Source organism: Psammomys obesus, unplaced genomic scaffold (assembly GCF_907164565.1).
Source record: "Psammomys obesus unplaced genomic scaffold, mPsaObe1.curated_primary_1811, whole genome shotgun sequence".
NCBI lineage: Eukaryota > Metazoa > Chordata > Mammalia > Rodentia > Muridae > Psammomys > Psammomys obesus.
The window spans coordinates 18,734,046-18,753,736 of record NW_026587216.1 but is presented as its reverse complement, the minus strand read 5'-3'; the positions used below and the strand labels follow the sequence as shown (position 1 = coordinate 18,753,736).

The 19,691-nt window shown below is 44.2% G+C and overlaps 1 protein-coding gene across 1 annotated transcript in view; it reads left to right on the top strand.

Annotated features, from left to right (window-relative positions):
• Stmn2 (stathmin 2) overlaps positions 1-17,497 on the top strand; it is a 49,794-nt gene extending 32,297 nt beyond the window's left edge. The window contains exons 4-5 of the mRNA XM_055603331.1: positions 9,661-9,852; positions 16,129-17,497. Coding sequence (XP_055459306.1) covers positions 9,661-9,852; positions 16,129-16,188 — 252 coding nt within the window. The 3' untranslated portion in view covers positions 16,189-17,497. The remainder of the gene's footprint in view (positions 1-9,660; positions 9,853-16,128) is intronic.
• Positions 17,498-19,691: the final 2,194 nt, after the last annotated feature.

The window sequence follows — 19,691 nt, the reverse complement described above, 5'->3', positions numbered from 1 at the left end:
TGTTTTGTTTTGTTTTGTTTTGTTTTGTTTTGTTTTGTTTTGTTTTGTGGGTTTTGTTTGGTTGACTGGTTGATTTGGGTTGGTTTGGGTTAGTTTGGTTTGGTTTGGCTTTAAAAAAAAACAAAACAAAACAGGATCTCTCTGTGTAGCCTTGACTGCCTGGAAATTGCTTTATAGATCAGGCTGGCCTCAAATTCACAGAAGTTTTTAAGGTCTCTCCTTCCTTCCTCCCTTCTGCTCCCTTCCTCTCTTTTACACACACACACACACACACACACACACACACAGAGAGAGAGAGAGAGAGAGAGAGAGAGAGAGAGGAGAGAGACACTCAAGCAGAGATTCCAAGAGACAATGACACCTGGATGAGTCTCCACCATCTCAACACCTTTAATTTTTTTACAGTGAAGTACTAGGAAAACTATGAGCATTAAGATTTGAGGGCAGGGGCTGGAGAGATTGCTCAGTAGTTAAGAGCACTTAAGTGCTCTCCCAGAAGACCCAAGGACCCACTTCAGGGGACTCACGGTGCCTGCAACTGCAGAGCCAGAATTGCAGCCAGAATCGCCTCTGGCTTTCACAGGAATCTACACATACCACGCCCACCCTACCCCCATCACACACACACACTTAAAAATAAATATTTTAAAAGGTGTAAAGGCACTAAGATATCCTAGCAAATCTGTGCATTAAAGAAGTTCTATCTGGATGAACCTGTCCTGGAAGGTTGTAGTTTCTCATCAAGCCTTCTTTTACAGAAGGCTTTTTCATCCAGCACTGTATTTGCCACTTGTTTTATCATGATGTAGTTTACACTCATCGGGTCACTAAGATAGTACCCTGCACACACAGTTTTATTGTGAGGATGAAACTCTCATTATAGTACTTTTTTATGTTGTTTACAAACAAAAATCTCCCACATTATTAAACACCATAATCTATTAATATTGTTATAAATTTGGATTTAAAATGAAGAAACTGAGCTATGAACCCAAGTAAATGTGCTAAACTCAACATTTCGCAGCCTCTTTTGGTGTTATTTTATAAGTGTAACCAGCTGTCTTGTCTAAAGCCCTCCAGGGTCTGTTGCACTCAGGGCAATGTAGTTTCTCACTTAGCAGAGGCATCTTCTATATAATGGGCACAGCACAGCCCAGGAAGAATTATACATGCGTGCCTGCACTGGCGCGTGTGTGCGCACACACACACACACACACACACACACACACTCGTCCAAAGTTGACACTGAGCTCAGAATACAAAAATCATTGACTGGTCCAAAATTAAAATTCAGAAAGCAAAGTTCAGCTTCAGTGATTAGTACACCGGTGGCCTTTCCAGCTACTGTACGTAAGTCACAGAAAATGGCTGAAGGAGAAAAGAACACAGAGATAATAAAATTTAACTGGGTGTTAATTTATAGGACTTCTAAAACTCCCTGAGGCAACGAAGTAATGGTTCTTGTAAAACTCCTACATCCTGACAGCAGTAAACTATTAACAGTTATTTAAACAATTAAATCTAACTAAAAATTGACCGCGTAGCTAATGGGCATTGACAAATAGAATCAGCCAGCATTTTGATGTTCAAAAATATATATATATATTTTGGAACATTTTTTTTTACAACGGTGTATCCATTAAAATTATTGTGCAATTTGGACATTTTTCAATGACAAAATCACCATGTGGAATATGTTCTGTTAGTAGAGTTTTAATTAGGACAAAGTACAGCTAATTAAGAGAAAGCACCAACTTAAACATTCATCCATTGATTTTGTTTTTCTATTGGGTTGCACTGGCTTAATTAGTACTCATGTGAAAAACTGTTAACTCCCCTTAAAGAGTATGTTAGTGCATCAGTCTCAGTGAGTATCAGGCCAGGACACACAAATAACTCCCATCCAACCGTGCCAGCTAAAGTTGAAGAGTGGCTGCAGGAGTGAGGACTGATGAATTTACATAATGATGCATTATCGTCAGGAAACTGTTTTTAGGCCAACATTTCTTCTTGTCGCCAGTCGCTTTCACCTCCAGGGAAGTTTAGCTGCCGTCAGCCCCCAGTCACTTCTAACAACACAGCAGCGCTGGCAGCCACAGAACTTCTCTTTCTTGTAAGCGTGCTGCAGCCACAACTGTACCAAGGTGGAGGAGAGGCAAAAGTGTGATGCTCAAACCCACCACGGCCCTACAGGCTGGGCAGCATCTGGTGATGAGGCAAAAGAAAATTAGAGTGTCTCACCAGAAAAAAAGGCGGAGGTGGAGCTTGGGGAGACAAAACTGCAGGTATCATTAGTGTAACAAGCAGGACAATTATTTCGCTCACATGCTGTTCAATGTGCATTTCACTTGCCTGCTGACGTCCCATGTCCTTGTTGTTATGTCAATAGAAAGTAAAAAGCTGTGTGTACATGCCATTACATGAAACTGCATTACTGATTAGAAATACAGTAAGCCACACACACACTTAAATTCTTTAGTGGTCAGATAAAAACAGAAACATAGTGAATTAATTTTATTAACACATTAAATTATTCATATGCAAAGCATTATATACCGATGTGTTGATCGGTAGAGGGGTACCAGTGAGTTTCATCCTGTTTTAAGTGTAGAGTTTGGTTGACCCCTGCAGTGAGTTTCAGTCCATACCGAGTAGCCAGTAACCACGCGTGCTGGTATATCAAGCAACTTCTCTAAGCAATGAGAAAACTTAACATCTGCTTTTCAAATCGATCCCAAATAATTACTCAGTACCCAGCCCTCCCTTCCCAGAACATAGCAGGATTGGCAAGACATGTTTATTTGCATGAACTTCTCATTTAACCATCCCCTCCATTAAGTTCCGTGAAGGCAGAGATGTGTGACAACAGTGCCTGGCTATATCACTACAAAATTTATCTTTTGAGTGAATAAAAACTTTTAAATTTTTAAAAATTAAAATTTAAGTTCCTATGCTAAGATAGCAATATTTAAGCTGTATAAACTTCGTATTCTATACTCCCATCCCAAAACAAAATTATAGGCAGTAAGTCTCCTGAAATTAAAATCTCAAAATTGACAGATATTTAATAATCTAGGACCTGCTAGTCATTCTCCCTCTAACTGGAAACTGAGGACTTGACCATTACGCTTTCTCTCCCTAAGTCGGCAACAGTCAACCGTAAGCATATCATAGCATATAGCATAAAATCAGAGTAGTAAGAGCAGCAAGTGCAAAGGCCCTGGGGTCGGAAGGTTGCGGTGTGTTTGAGAACACCATGAAGGCCAGTGAGCATGGAGTCATGAGCCCAAGAGGCAAGAAGGGGAGCTAATGACAGCGGCGGTGCTTTAAGGAGCTTGGCTTTGAGTTCAAATGAAAGGAAGGCGGAGGAAGAAAATAAGGCCACATCTGCGCTTTGTGTGAATCATAGCACTTTTTTTTTTAATCTGTTTTTTAAGGGGTAAACTAGAAAAACGGTGTTAGATAAATACAGAAAACAGAAGATTGTTAGACTGAAAATCAAGCAAATGGGTTCAGGAGGCAAGCATAAGGAAAACGCTTTGAAGGCAGTGGTTCAGACTAGAGGACGGGTGAGTTGGGAGGCAACGCAAAGCCAGACTCCACTACATAAACCATAAAGAGACACTGAGTTTTGAATAAAATAAATGCTTCTAGATGTTAAAAAAAATTAAAAAACGAAAAAGCTGCTGAAAACTGGGAAGCAGGATTCAGCCTTAGTCACGAGTCACATTGCCCTGGGCCTGTTTCCTTTCCCATACATTACAAATCTGTAAAGATCCTGCCCAGAAGTCACATGGCATTTACATGTGGGTAAATAATGTTTTGCTATTGTTGTAAAGAAATTCAGTCATTACTGTTGATCAGTATCCCTGATTATCTATAGACAGTGAGCATTTTGTCACTAAATTGACAGAAGCCTGACTTCAACTAAGTACATGGGGAGACATGGGCAGAGAGGTGAGGTGTGGTTTTTATTAGGGCTTTTTAAGTACAAACCCACTTATTAGGATGTTTGAGGCCTTCCCTAGGAACCCAGGAGCCCTCTGCGGGCCTCCAGCTCTCTGAAGTCAGGGCTGGAAGGCTGCTGGCAAGCGTCTCCACGGGTGATCAGATGCGCTGTGTGTGAGATGTCCTGGCACTTTCCCCAAGTCCCTAGGCCATTTGCGCACACTGTCACAGCGCCGGCCATCTGGTGATGAGCTTGGCTGGCACACCACAGGCCCCTTCCTGTCACAACTAATGCTCCATGGTTCAGCTGACAGAAAAGCTTATTCCAAAAAAATGTAACTTTTTCCTTACTTTTTCTTCCTTATTGAAATACCTCTGGTCACCAGGGTCTATTTTTCCTTTTCTTTTTTGAAATTAAACTCTTCATATTGCAAGTGACCACAGTTAGGAAATTATGCTAACACTTTGGCCACCCAGGCACTGTGACCATCCGTTCAGCACTCGTGTAGCAAGAGGTGGCAGAACGAGGCTTCCATGTGTCCCAGGTGGATGACCCCAACACACTCTGCTGCTCCAGAGTAGCTACTAGTGGATTCTCTTTGCCACATGTCCCAGGGAAGGCGACCTGTGGTCTGATTATCTGCAGCAGACCACAGTGTTTAGGGGTGTCTTTCAAATCATGCCAAGAGCACATGTTTCTTAGAATGTCTGCCGTTGAACCTGTCTCTGCACTGTTGGGTAAGTCAACTAAACTCTGCTTTTACCCATAATCCCAGTTGCCCCTGCCCAGTGTCTGTGATAACACCATGACCAAAAGCAACTTGAGGAGGAAAGAGCCCATTTGACTGGCAGATACCAATCCACCACTGAGAGAAGTCAGGCCAGGAACTCAGGCAGGAACCTGGAGCAGAGACCAAGGAGGAATACTTCCTAAAGGCTGGCTTAGCTCACTTTCTTAAACAACCCTGGCCCACCTGCCTGGGGATGGTGTTGCCCACACTGGGCTGGACCCTTATCCGTCAATCATTAACCAAAAAATGCCCCTCAAATATGCCCACAGCCAATCTGATGGAGGCAATTCCTCAGCTGAGATTCCCCCTTTCCAAGAACTACAGCACATTCATCTATAGAAAAGACTTGTAGAAAGTCCCATGTCACACAGCTATTGCAAGAATGAGGAAGTTACTCTCTGCAGAAGGATAAGGAGGAGCATGAGGGGTCAGCTATTCCTGGATTACATGCGCCCAGTTCTGGCCTTGCAGGGATTATGATCCAGCAAATGATTTTACAATGGAGAGTGCTTCTGACTGACACTGCTGCCATATTTTATAAATATTTTAAATATAAAAGCGTCTTTATCTTAATGGATAGAATAAGCAGATTAATAATAGGTATGTATATAAGTAGGCCAGGGCAACTAAAACTGCCTTGCAAAGTATTAATATTATGAAAAGAAGATAAAAATTTAAAGATACTTATGACCTTGATAAAAGTGTACACCAAAATAGACTAAATTCAAAGGCTTCCCCAGGAAGCCAGTCCAGGAAGACTTAATTCATATAGTCCCACTGCACAGTGAGCTCTAATGACCTAGGAAGCTCTCTCCGAAAGAGAAGTGAGCTCCTTGATCCAGATGAAACAGTGTAAACACTGTAGCCAAGCCTGCTAGCCTCAGCTTCTCCATTTGCAGCTCTACTCCATTTGCAGTATGCATTTGCCAGCCCATGACTTCTCTGAAGTCATGGGTGAAATTTACAGTCACCAACCCTCTCACAGTGCTGGCTCCCGGTCTCTACAGGCAGGAGCCTCTAACTCTTACAATAAATCTAGAATGCATGACCTCTCCCCCAGTGATGTATCGTAGCTACACAAAAGCACAACTCTCACCTCAGAGGAGGCTGATCGGAGCTTACTCTTGAGTCAGCTATGACCGACTATGGCCTGGAAACACAGCTTCTGGCTTCCTCCAACACCAGGTCCCAGCATGGCAACAGTTTCATTAAGATTTATAGTGGCAGAAAAAAAGGAATCATAAACCAAAACACTTTTCAAATTCCCTAGTGGAAACATACAACGGCCAGGTCACCGGAAAGCAGAGAAACCTCCGCTGTAGAACTCACTGCTGTGTGAGGCTTTGGGATTAGTGAAACCTCACGGCCTGGTATGTTAATGTGTCTCAAAGGGTTCCAAATGCTGCTCTCCGGGATAGTAGGTCACACCCCAAGGAGGATAGTGACTGTTGAAGGGCCCAAAATAGCCTTCGACAACTTGGAACTAGGTCCTAGCTCTGCAACACTCCAATACTTCACACTAAAGTCCTTCCTAATCCATCTATTTGTACTGATAGGCAAAGTACTTCCTATTCTATTTGGACTGATAGGGCAAGTTTGTATTCCTTTGGGAACTGTCACCTGCAGCTGGCATCCTAACTTGGAAAACAGCACTTGAGGTAGGCAAAGGGAGTAGTTTCTATATAGTCACGCTTCAGTACTCAGAAAGCCAGTGTGCTTCTTCACGGTCATAAAACCTTCCTATTTGTGGTCTTCTTGGCAAGGGAGATCACACAGACTCTTTTTCCCTGTGAGGGAACCACAGCAAACCCAGCCCAGGCTTCAGAACGAGGTGGGCTCATTAGGACACTCCATGAGTTCTTTTATGTGTCTCTTTCTGTGCTCCTGGCTTTCCAGCAGGAAGTGAGTGCCGTGGTCTTTGTTCCTCACAACTACACTCAACTGTCGTATTTTAGCATGTTTCTGTGCCTTTAGCTGAGGCAAGTGGAAAGGCACCTTGAAACTAAGGGATTTAGTGTTTGAGAATGGTTCTGGGTATCGACTAATAGCCCCCCACGTGATGAGCAGAGACAAGGAGTTGACGCAGCAGGGGTTACTGTACTTCAGATATCCCAGTGGCATCTAAAATGTAGCCTTAAATCTTTTATGTGTATGTAAAATAAAGTGAATTTTATGGACTAGTTAACACAGATTTATCATCCGATTCATTTGTGCAGTAATTAAACTCTTAGACAAGGTGGTGTAAAAGATGCTAATTAACCTCTCTGCAAAATGTTCAAGTGTTCCTGAATGGACAATAACTCTCCTCCCTGTCTCATTACCGTACCTTCATGCACCTCTGGCCACATTATTCCAGTGATCCTGAGTTGCTGAGGATGTGCACAAACGGTGTTTACCAGCAATCTGCCTCAGTTTCCCAAACAGCTCTGCATTTTCCTTAACGTACTTGTACACTGAATCATCCGGCCACTGTCTTGCCCAATTCTGCATGTCAATTCTCAGAGACCTTCTGTGTCAGAAACAAACTCTCATGCATGTTCCCGCAAGGCCAACGACTTACCTTTGAGCAATTCAAATGCAACTGACTTTTACCAGGTTCCATCTCTCCACCTCTCACCTCTCTCTCCACCTCTCTCTAAACCCACACGGTCCACCTGCCTTCCTGCTAATTTGCCCAGCCACAGCACAGAGCAGAAATACCTGTTTGGACATGCAGTGAGAATTTTTCTCCCGCACACCGGTAGGGACATGCTTCTCCACTTCTTTAGATCATACGTTGCCCTTGTCCAGGGAATAAAGCCAGGGACACTGTAGGCAGAAAGAGTCTGTTAGAGGCTGCAATAAATACAGCACTAAGTCTGCCTTTCAGCCCTTGTAGAACTGTGGAGAGTTTGAGAGCCTCTGAGCTATGTTCTAGTGAAGAATTAGTTTAAACACTGAGTTCCAAGGCTGGAAAGATTGCCCTATGGATAAAATGCTTACTGCACACGCCTGCTGGTTCGTGTTCAGATACCCAGCACTTATCTGTAGCCCTGTCACTCTGGGCTCAGAGACAGATGAGTGGGTCCTGGGGCTCTCTGGCCAGCTAGTCTATAAAATGGCAAGCTCTGGGTTCAGCAAGAGACTACATCTCAAAAATAGATGAACAAATATAACAGAGAAACAGTTGAGGGATACATTTCAACAGCAACCTCTGACTTCCACATATGCCCGCATAAAGGCGTGTACTTGTTCACATGAGTGTGGAGAGAGATTAAACCACAAAGTACTGTGGCTCTTTCCTTTAATCCTGGCACTTAGAGGCTGAAGCAGGAAGACAGCCAGTGCATCTTGGGAAGGGTAGACTATAAATTCCTCGGCCTCACTAAAGAACCTTGAAAGTAGATCTCAGCAGGTAGGTACAGGTGTCTAGCATTATCAAGCCCCTAGTGATGACACTCACAGAGAGCCATTTATCCTGCTGATGCTAAGGAGGGAGAGCATACCCAAGACACAGCTAACCCTGTCTCTGCTCTCATTCCAGCAGGGCCACGGGGTCACAGTAATTCCCCTGCTCTGACCGAAGAGTGACAGCCAGAACCAGAGTTTTCTTCTGGTTTTTGGCCAAGAGGACATTAAATTTGTGTAAATGTTTCAAGTCCCTACAGATAATTTATTTTATGTGTGTGGGTGCTTTGTCTGCATTTGTGTCTGTGTACTGTGTGTGTCTAAGGAGCCAGAAGAAGGCATTGCTTTCCCTAGAACTGGAGTTGAGGACAGCTGTTTGCTGCCATGTGGATGCTAAGTATGGAACCTTAGTCCCCTCAAGTGCCCTTTACCACTGAGCCACAGCTCCAGCTTGAGAGACTTTATTAATAGTTCCTAGGGAAAGGGAAGAATGGGAGTATAATAAAAAGACAAAGTGAATTATATGAACAAAAGGTGAGAATAGGCCCCTGAACCCAGATATTTTGGTTTTGTTGCTCTCCTTATGGAGCTCCTGTCCCCTCTAGGTCTTTCATCTCCCCCTTCTTTCATAAGATTCCCTGCACTCTGTCCAAAGTCTGAGGCTGATACTCCAACCAAGGACAATTCATGGATTTAACCTAGAACCCCTCTGCATAGATGTAGCCCATAGCAGCTCAGTCTCCAAGTGGGTTCCCTAATAAGGGAAACAAGGGCTCTCTCTGACATGTGACTGGCTCACTGATTACTTCCCCTTGAGGGGGGAGGCAGTCTTACCAGGCCACAGAAGAAGACAGTGCAGCCAGTCCTGATGAGACCTGATAGGCTAGAGCCAGATGGAAGGGGAGGAGGACCTCCCCTACGAGTGGACTGGGGAAGGGGCATGGGGGGGGGGAGAAGAGGGAGGGAGGATGAGGTTGGGAGGGGATGAGAGAGGGGGCTAGAACTAGGGTACAAAGTGAATAAATTGTAATAAATAAAAAATAAATTAAAAAAATTTTTGAAAAGATGAGAAAAGGGCAGAAGGGAAAGAAAACCCAAGCCCCAGGCCTTACCCATTTTCTTCAGGTTCCTACGCAACGCTGTGGTCCAGTGGCTCATTCTAACATTTCCTGTTGTATAAATCTTTAGCACCATCTTATTTAAATACATATATTTAATATTTATTTATTTATATATTTATTTATATATTTAATATTTATTAATATTTATATATTAATATGTAAATTTATTTATATATATATGAAAGAAAAGAAACTCCTTGATGAGAGCTAATGCTATTTCCAAGACGCTTTCTCCAAAACTTTCACAGCTGAAAATTCAGGGAGCCTCAGCCCCGCCAATGTATTCTGTAGGAAGTGCTAAGGTCTCCGTACTGAACAAGGTGAGCCGCCGTGCTGCCCATGCTGCAGCACCAGGTCTAGCATGCAGCCAAGTCGGTAGCCAGACAACCGTAAATCCTGTGTTTTCCCCCCAGTCTCAGGAGGCTCAGGTGCTGAAACAACTGGCCGAGAAGAGGGAGCACGAGCGAGAAGTCCTCCAGAAGGCTTTGGAGGAGAACAACAACTTCAGCAAGATGGCAGAGGAGAAGCTGATCCTGAAAATGGAACAAATTAAGGAAAACCGCGAGGCTAATCTAGCTGCTATCATTGAACGTCTGCAGGAAAAGGTAAGGGCGGCAGAGCACCGGACAGGGCAGGCTGTGGGTGCAGCACAGCTGGGGCCGCCGTGGGCTGGGGACAGGGGCTGCACAGCCAGCCTCAGGCTGCTCTCATCAGTCGCTTGACTCTGGGGCCTGACCCTGTGTTGAGAAAGGGAACGAAGGGCTATGTCAGCACTGCAGAGCTCGTCAAAGGTCCAGCCACGGCGGACTCCAGAAGGCTGGTTTTAATGTGTGTACCACATCTGTACAAACCGATGTGTTGGAAAAATATTAACTTGCACATATGTAATATTTAAAAATATGATTACATTCGTGCTATAATACCTAATGTTATAAAATTTACAAATAGTATTTCATTAAAATATTACATATTTAACACAAAAACCAAATTTAAAATATGTTTATCATAAGCCCATTCTCTCCATGTGAGAAAATCCACAAGGAAAACTGGGGCATGGGACGTAGCAGAGGGACTATTAGTTCATCAAGTTCTGGTGTCCTCAGGCCTTTCTCATTAACCTCCTGTACGTGTGCAAACAGACACACACACACACACACACTGCATCTCCCAAAAGCTTGCCTTTGAAAAAACACACAATGTAGCTATGAATAGTTTTGCTTTGTCTATTTCCGGAAATTGGATTAAGGTTGAAAAATAGGAACTTCTCACCCTTCCTGCCTGTTCTCACAGCCGTTTGACATCAGGCACCACAGGTGTGAAAGATATTGTCATTGTCCTCCAAGCACTGAGAGTTTACACGCAAACTCATAATCCTCCTGCCTCAGACTCAGAGCTCAAACTGCAGGCACGCACGACTTGTACCCAGTCTTTCAAAAATACTATTTTCCCAGAGGTCCTTTTAGGCGGATGTGCAGTTCATGAGTTTTGAGAGCTCTGCCTGAGGAAGGCTGCAGGCTCTGGCAGTGAAACCTTGAGGCTCTGGAAGATGAGGGAACATGCCCTAAAGATGCAGGCAGGCAGAAGCCAGGAGAGCAACTTCAGAAACTTTTTGACATTTGTAAAGAGGTGCACTCAAGCTCTTCAGAGCAGCAGCCTGTCTCTCCCAGGGTCTCAAGTCAGACGTCAGCTCTCCATAGGTCACATGTGGTGGCCCCAAAGCACGTGCTTCTCTGAGATCCAAGACAGCAAAGTTCCCTTTGCCGTTGTCTCCTCCCCTGTCCTCAGCTTACGGGTGTCTTCTGAGGGGCTCCTTGCTTCCTGCTACTGTTGGTTCTCATCAGCCTTCACCTAGCATCCTGGGCCCAGTGCCGTTGCCAAGGATGCAATACGCTGATCTCACTCTCCAACTCAACCTCACCGTTAGTACCCAGAGCAACTCTGCCTCACCAGCAGTCTAAGGATGCCACTGGTTTTGAAAGAACATGGATGCAAATTTATCGTTTATCCCTCTTGCTTTTATTTATTTGTAAAGTAGTTCACAAAAAATTTCATACTTCAACTAGTATTTCTGGAAGTGTTGCTTTTAATCAGTTAATTTTTCCTCTGTGTGTTTTTCACTTGTCTCCTGCCCCCTCTGCTCACAGTTGGACCTAGCCCCTCACACACATACATGCACTTATACATGCATACATTTCTACCTGAAATTCCCCTGACAATGTCCAGCCTGTGAAGGGTGTTTACTTCTTGGTTTGAAGAGCTGCATCTTTATTTCCCCAGGAGATACCCAGCTGTCTTAGTTTCTTTCTCCATTATCATGACAAAAACACCATGACCAAGACAACTTACAGAAGAAAACAGTTGTGTAATGCTGGGGGCGCATTGTGCTGCCTCTGTAACAGAAGCTTTTCTGAAACCTGACATCTGGAAAGGCAATTACTTCAGAAATTACATATTAATGAGTTGACTGCTCAGTGAGCATTTCCAGGGTCTCCGCTGTGCACTTAGAAACATGGAAAGGGGAAATAATAGAAAAAGATTCTCAGCAGCCAGGCTCGGTAGGTCTAATTTATAATCCCAGCACTTGGAAGAATGAAAGCGAGGGTCATGTGCTTGAAGCCAGACTGGGCTACAGAATACATGAGAGTTTGTCTTTAAAATAAAATAGGAGAGAGAAATTTCTCAATTATCTGTTTTGAGTAGAAACAGCGTTCTGGTGTCAGGTTCTATCGACACCAACGTTCCCACAGTAGGACAAACCCTGCTCTTGCCAAGCAGAAATAATTTAAAGAGATGCTTTCTCCAGCAGAGCTCACACAGTCAGTTTTACCCTCACCAACGAGAAGTGTGGAACTGAGGAAGGAAGGGGCAGGATTTCTGCAAGGCTGTGTCTGATAGTCCAACCAGCATCGGGTAGATGCTTTGTAGCATTACTTTCACGACAACAGCAGTACATTATGTGATACAGATCAAAGGGAAAATATTTTTCTATGAAAACAAGATTATTTTCCTATGAGGTAATTTTGATAATATGTAAGTGTAGATTTCAATTGCCATCAAGTCGAGCGTATAGTTGTAACACTCTCCTCATCTTCATTTTGCTGTTGTTGATTCACGAGTGCCATTGGTGTGACCAGTTGCTACTGAACGTGTCATGGAAAGAGGATGGGATCATAAGCAGCCACTATTGACTGCTCGATATAGGCCAGGCGCTTTTGCACGTATTGTCACGTTTAATTCAAGCAGCAATGCTACCAAGAAATTGTGGAATTGTTCCATTCCACACCTAAGGAACCTATTCCTCAGAGAGTGTACTGTGTTTGGCCAAGATTACATGGCAAGCAGGTATGAATGCAAGCCTTTCCCAGACCAAACTGTGTTCCGAGCTGAAGGTGTTACTCCTAATTAGTCATTGAATGCTGAACATAAGCAATCTCAACAAAAGCACTAGAAGTGATACTCCATGGTTGCCCTTGACCCCCTGACCACCAGCATCTTGAGATATGACATCAGGACTTTTATGATCTCTCCCAACTTATTTCGGATCAATCTTTTATAGCACAGGGTCATGACCGTTAATTTAAAAGAGAAGAACATGGTGATGCTGACATTATCATGAATTTAAATAAACTTAGACAATGAAATTTCATACAATTATTACTTGACAACTTGAGGTCGTCTGGTTCCTGATCTTATTACATTTGATACGGACATTCACTAAAGAGGATCTAAGAGATAAGGGTAGAAAAAGAAATGACCTCACGTTTGTTGGCTTCCAAAAAGAAGTCTCTAAGTCACATTTTTCAGAGAACCGGAAGTTTTCCTAAAGCCACCATTCATAGATATTTTCATCTAAAAGTAATGTTTACAGTGTCAAAATCCTACTACCTTCTCCTTGAGGAGGAGTGGAAAGAGGGAAATTGCAAATATCGTTTTGTGGATTTAGACATGCCTGGATCTAGTCACTACAGGTCCAGGACCTCTAAGTGCACCTGGAAAATTATAAGACCCACAATAAAGTGGATGTAACTAAAGAAGCAAATCCCTAGAGAACCCCACAGACAACCTCCCTAGAGAACCTCACAGACAATGTCCCTAAAGAACTCCACAGAAGAGATTCTGATCAAGGCCACTCACTGGTGACATTACCTGTTCAGGCCGACACTGGCTTTTTCAACATTTTCATTTAGCTTCACACCAATGCATCAGGGGCAAGCATTTCGTATTGCAGGTGTGAAGTTCCCAAATAGCAGATCAACCAAAATTCCTGAAAATATTTTCTTAGAAACTCAGAAGGCTTATCTAAATTTTCTTTTAAAGTTATCTCGAACCTGGATTAAGTCTGTGATTCGCTCAGCAAACATTGCTTTCCTGATTTGAGCAAGAAGTGAGGTTCAGGGTAAACAGGTTTCAGCCTACGGCGCACTCCTGCGAAGCTGCCTGTCATACCTGAAGCTCTGCTGTCTCCAGCACAGGCCGAGGGCTGGCACCTTCCCAGTTTTATAAGAGCCCAGCTTTCACTAATGAGTCCCCATCTGCATGAAAAGGGGACACTGCCACAGCTTTGCCTCATAATAACTGAGCCAAAGAGGGCTCCGCTGCATCTGTGCCAATTTCCCCATATTTCCAAACACAACTTGATTTCTCTACATATGCCTTTTTTCCTTCTCTTTATGGTTTGTTTTTTTTTCAATATCTATGAAAGGCTGGTTTAAACCGGTTAAGTTACATTGCTTTCACATTCTTCACTAGGTCTACTTCCTGCTTCCACTAATTTAGAACTTTGGAGGAAGCACAGGGTATATGACACTTTTTACACCTCCTACAGTCTAAATTTGAGGTGGGGATGCACTTTCTTGTTCATAATATAACCAATGCTGAATCCAACCACCTGCTGGTTATATGAGCTTAGAAAAGTTACCCAGCCTTCCTGTGCTTTCGATTTTTCATCGAAATGTAAAATGCTGTGAGGATTAAGGTAACTAATCTGAGCAAAATCTGTATGGATATACACATATCCATACACACATTAGGTGACAAATATGTGTTCGGTGTTATGCTATTAAAAAAAAAAACTGTAAGCACAGATACCTTGACATTGGAAGAGTTTAATAGCAAGATTTATTTGATAGATGTTCAAAATCATTGAGTGTGAATCAAAGAAACTATATGAGGAGAAAAGCAATTTTTAGATGTTCTAAATAGGAAAGAAATAGTATAATGAGTAATTAGCATTTCAAAATTCAATTCAACAGCCATTTAGACCTTTCTGCAAAACCATGTGCCTATGGTCATCCAATTAGAAGCATCAAGTAAAAAACCCTGCACCCACCTTTTCTCCATCAGTCCTCCCCTTCGAAAGTACACTTCCCGGCCCTAGCGTCTTTATTAGTAAAGTTTCCTTATGCAAATGAATACCCACCAACAACATACAATGTGCCAAGCAAGAAATGGCACAGTCAAGACTATACATCACCACAGCCAAGCTGACAAGAACTGGGGTTCTCCTGTTTAGAACCGTGTGACTGCCTTATTCAAGGGACGATCTGACTTATGCAAATGTTCAGATGCAGAATGCAACTGTATTGGTTTGCCGGCTCGTGAAAAGCCGTTATGCAGCAGGGACGGCCGTGACAGGCCTGAGAGCATCTGCTTGCAGTCTTTACCAACGGCGATGCAAGGCTAGGAACCCCAGGCCTTCCAGGTAGCATGGAAAGAGGATTCTGCTGGACTGCCCAGGCCAGTGTGCGCCAGAGAATGCAGCGCAGCATTGGAACCGCTGCTGACTAGAGTTCGGAAAGGCCTTCACCAAGAAGGTGTTAGAAAGAAGTGCCAACACCCCCTTTCTGAATCTCAGTTTTTCTAAGTGCCCATGGGCAAGCCCAGAATCCTTAAAAATAGTCAAAAAAAAAAAAAAGGGCGGTGGGGGAAATACGATTAAGATGATCAGGAAACTAACAATGTTATATGTTATTGCCAGTCTCAGAATTTATACAGAAGTCAATGTATTCAAGATTTTCTCCTTTTTTTTTTTACTGTATATTTTTAATTTTTTTTACAATGTATTTGCTTTGTATCCCAGCTGTAGTCCCCTCCCTTGTCTCCTCCCAGTCCTACTCTCCCTCCCTCTTCTTCCCCTATGCTCTTCCCTAGTCCCCTGATAGGGGAGGTCCACCTAGCCTATCAGGTCTCATCAGGACTGGCTGCATTGTCTTCCTCTGTGGCCTGGCAAGGCTGTACCTTCCAGGGGGAAGTGATCAAAGAGCCAGCCACTAAGACCATGTCCCTGCTTCCCTTCCTAAGGAACCCACCTGGAGACTGAGCCTCCTGTGAGCTTCCTCTGAACAGGGGGTCTAGGTCCTCTCAAGGCATGGTCCTTGGTTGGTGCATCGGTCTCTGCAGGCCCTCCAAATCCCGATTTGTTGGCTTTGTCGGTCTCCTTGTGGAGCTCCTGTCCCTTCCGGGTCCTAATAATCATTTGACATTTTGATCATAGTTTAAACAAAGAACGAAGGTGGTGGTGGTATGCTGTCGCTGTGCTGTCCAGGATTAGGGTACAATTCCTCGGTAAAAGGCTTGCCTATAACTTACAAGACGCTTGGTTCCAGGGTTGCTCACCAGAAAAGGACGGTGGCGCATGAGGAGGGGGGTATAGGACAATAAAGATATGTGTGGCTTGTCATCTTCTCTGCTGTGATGTTCCCTGGGCCCACCTTTTCCTTGTGCAGTGAAGAAAATTCCTTTAGGAATTCCTGTCTTTAGGCGGAAATTATTAGGGTTATGTAGGGTTATGTCTGGCCAAGCGCGTCCAGCAAAGGCTAAGGGGGCTCTCCTGGTTCTCTAGAGCACGCGGACTGACCTCTTCTGCCTCCGCTGTTTCCTAGGAGAGGCACGCCGCAGAGGTACGCAGGAACAAGGAGCTGCAGGTTGAACTCTCTGGCTGAAGCAGCGGCGGCGGGTTCGGCACGCCCCTCCCGTAGGAAATCCCCCTGCCTATATTATAACAGATCATGCGATATCAGTACGGGAAATGTATGACATGGTTTAAAAAGAACTCATTATTGAAAACAAAACAAAACAAAAAACCAGAATCAAAAATAAAATAAAAAATCAATGCAGTCTCTTTGCAGAATGTTTTGCTTGATGTTTAAAAAGTACCTTGGATCTTATTTTGTAAATATTTACATTTTTGTTAAAAAATACAAGTATTGCATTATGCAAGTTATTTCATAATCTTACATGTCCTGTAACAGGCTTTTGATGTTGTGTCTTTCCACTCAAATGAACTTGCTAGGTCTGTTCTTTCGGAAGCTCCCCATGTTGAAGTCTGGTCCCTGCCCTTTTTCATTCTAACGGAAAAATGAGGTCAGTAGACAGTCTATGGTGCTAGAAATCCACCATTGCCTAATGACCTAGATGACCCCATCATCTCTGAGCTTGACCAAGACCACACCTAGATCACAGGTACTGTGTCTCCATGTGAACCTCCACATTCATCTGCTCATCGCCTGCTTCCTGCCTAGAAACCACAGAGCCAGGCTAAGGGAAACCACCATTCATAGCACTCGCTTCTACTCATGGGTTCCGTGCTGTGCTGCAGATGCGTTTGGGTTTCAGAAAGAGAAGGGTGGGAAGACGGATCTGAGCTCGGTCAGGCTAGAAGCAAGGGGCTGAACCTTCTAAAGTGCTGCGTGTGAATGTAGAGCCAGAGAGTTCAAGCAGCCATGAAACCGTTCTTCATGAAGCGGGCTTACTTCTCTTCTTTCAGTTCTTTGGATGGAATGAATTACTTAGCGTGCCAGGTGGCTTATTTGTGGATGCCATGGGTGATGATGTTCATTTTAAGCTTTTGCCTGTAGTACAAGCACATGATGCTACTGAATATTTTTCCACTTGGAGACTGTGAGCTGGTTGTTGCATTAAAAACACAAACAAAAATCACAAACACTGTGGACTTATACTCAAGCTGGTCTTTCTTCCCCAGTGTAGGGCAATGCTGCCCATAAACAAGACCAAATCACTCCATCTGTGATGCTGATGCAGTTAAGGGGGGGGCCTAGGCAGGGCGTTTGTGCCAACTAAAAGAATCAGCAGATACCCAGCATAAGTACCTATTGCAGTTTTGAAATCGTTTCTCCCTCAACTCCCAACTCCTGAAGGTTGCTGCCTGCATATTTACTCTTCATTAGTGCTATTTTCCTGTATGTCATTGTGAGCAAGCTGTGATGAATAAAGAATTGGAGTTCTGTGAACTAACAACGGTTCGGTCTGGTCTCTCGGCCCTGTATGCTCTGACCCTGGCGTTCGGATTGTAGTAGGTAGGACGTCTCTCGGATTGAGCAGTATCATGAGCACAGAGGCAGTAATGAGTTCGGAGGAAGCCATTGGCCTGCTGGTTGACTTGCTTTGTGAAGCAGCCGGCCACTTCTTTCCCCTTCCCTTGGACGGCCCATCACAGTGGGGAAGGCCTTCAACCTGCTCCCTTTATCAACAGGCCGAGTGGAAGAGAAACTGAAGGTCCAGGCTAGTCGAGCTGAGGAATCAAGCCTCATTCCAGGCATTGTGGGGTTCCTGGCACCACCCCAATTCTCTCAGGCTGCCCACAGGACACCCCCAGCCTGGCCGTCTGTTACAGTGAGACTTCCCTGCCACGCTGCCACACTGTGTCCTGCCAATGAGCACACCTCACACACGGGCACAGCAGGGTCCTGCCAGTGACCCACATGGGTGTTACAGGAGCAGAGGGTCAGCACCCAGTTTGAGCAGAAAGTCATAAATAATTGAAACAGTGCAGATTTATAAATAAGTAAATCGGGCTGTCACCGGCAAGAACAGCAGCTAAGTTTAAGGTGGATGCCACCTGGTCTTTATCTAGGATTTCCTTTAACACTATATAACACTGAAATCAATGATGTATGTGCTTTTTTGTTTGTTTGCTTGTTTGTTTGTTTGTTGTTATTGTTTTGAGACAGGGTTACCTATGTAGCCTTGGCTAGACTGGAACTCTCTATGTAGACCAGGCTAGTCTTAAACTCACTATCTGCTTCTGCCTCCCAAGGGGTTGCAAGGATACACAGTGAGGACCTGTGTTTAAAAAAAAAAATACACACAAATTTTTAAACCTTTTTGGATTTTGTTTTTGTTTTTTGTTTTTTTTCTGTGTGTGGTGTTTTGCCTGCCTATATGTGTGCAGTACCTGAGGAAGCCAGAAGAGGGTGCGAGAGAGATCTCCATGGACTGGTTGTGAACCACCAGGGCGATGCTAGGAGTCGAAGCCAGTTGCTCCAGCCCAGGGCATGGGCTTTTTAATAGTGGCACTCGAGATTATCACAGGACAAGGTCTATCTAGCACGCCTCCAGTTCAATGCCTGACTCCCACGACTCACTTCCTTACTGGATATTCTCCAGCAAATACTTCCCAAATTTCATTTCTCTAGTGAGGACAAATTCTGTCTATGAAGTCAACAAGACCAGTGGCCCTCAAAGTCATTTTGAGGGCTTGTCAATAGCAGACAGTTCATTTGCCTACCATGCATTGGGCCCTGGGTTTGATCTTCAGCACTGGAAAACAAAGGGACGCAAAGACTGGATGGCTGACCTCCACCTCTGGAATGTATCCCTGAGCTCATGCCTTGAAGCCACAGTGTTCATTGCTGCCACAGTCTCCCCCCAAGCCTCACCATAAATTCGCTGCTCCGGCTGTGTGGAGGAGTCCCAGGGGCTGTGTGGAGGAGTCCCAGGAGTTCCAGGAGTCACAGAGGATATCTGGTTCAGTTGTGGTATAGTCCATGATGATCAGGGGGTGGCAGGGAACTCAGGCAGTCCCTTTCATATAGGTAAAGAAAGTGTGAAGAGACGCCAGGGCAGAGCATGGTAAGAAACAGGAGAGGCCAACAGACGACTTGACATCTCATGCCACACATTGACTCAGAAAGCCTCACAGCATCTGCGGTTTCTCCAGCCCCTTCACAAATGAAATAAGAGCTCTTTGTGGGAGTGATGCCCTTTAGTGAAGTACCCAGTGCATGGCCTGAACCCACTTATAGATTTTCTTTTAAAATCTTGCTCTGGTGAGTGATGTGTTGAAGTTGTGTAAATGCCACTGAGGCGTTCTGTGAGAATTCACAAAATCCCATTGGCCTGAGGAGCCGCTCATTTCTCCCGAGTCTTCCATACCCACAAACGTACACAACAACCACATGTCACCAAATACCACTCTCTCCTCTGGAGCCTATGCTCCAGAAAATCTACCAGGACTAAACAAATACCTAGGGCAGTCAACCAGGAAAGAAATTTCGTTTTATCTCATGGTCTTGAGGTTTTAGCCCATGATTGCTTGATTCCTTTGACGCTAGAGCCCATGGAAAAGCAGCATGGAATGGTAGCTGTGTGAAACAAAGTAGAATTGCTCACCTAGGAGGGAGAGACAGAGAGATCCCATCAGGTC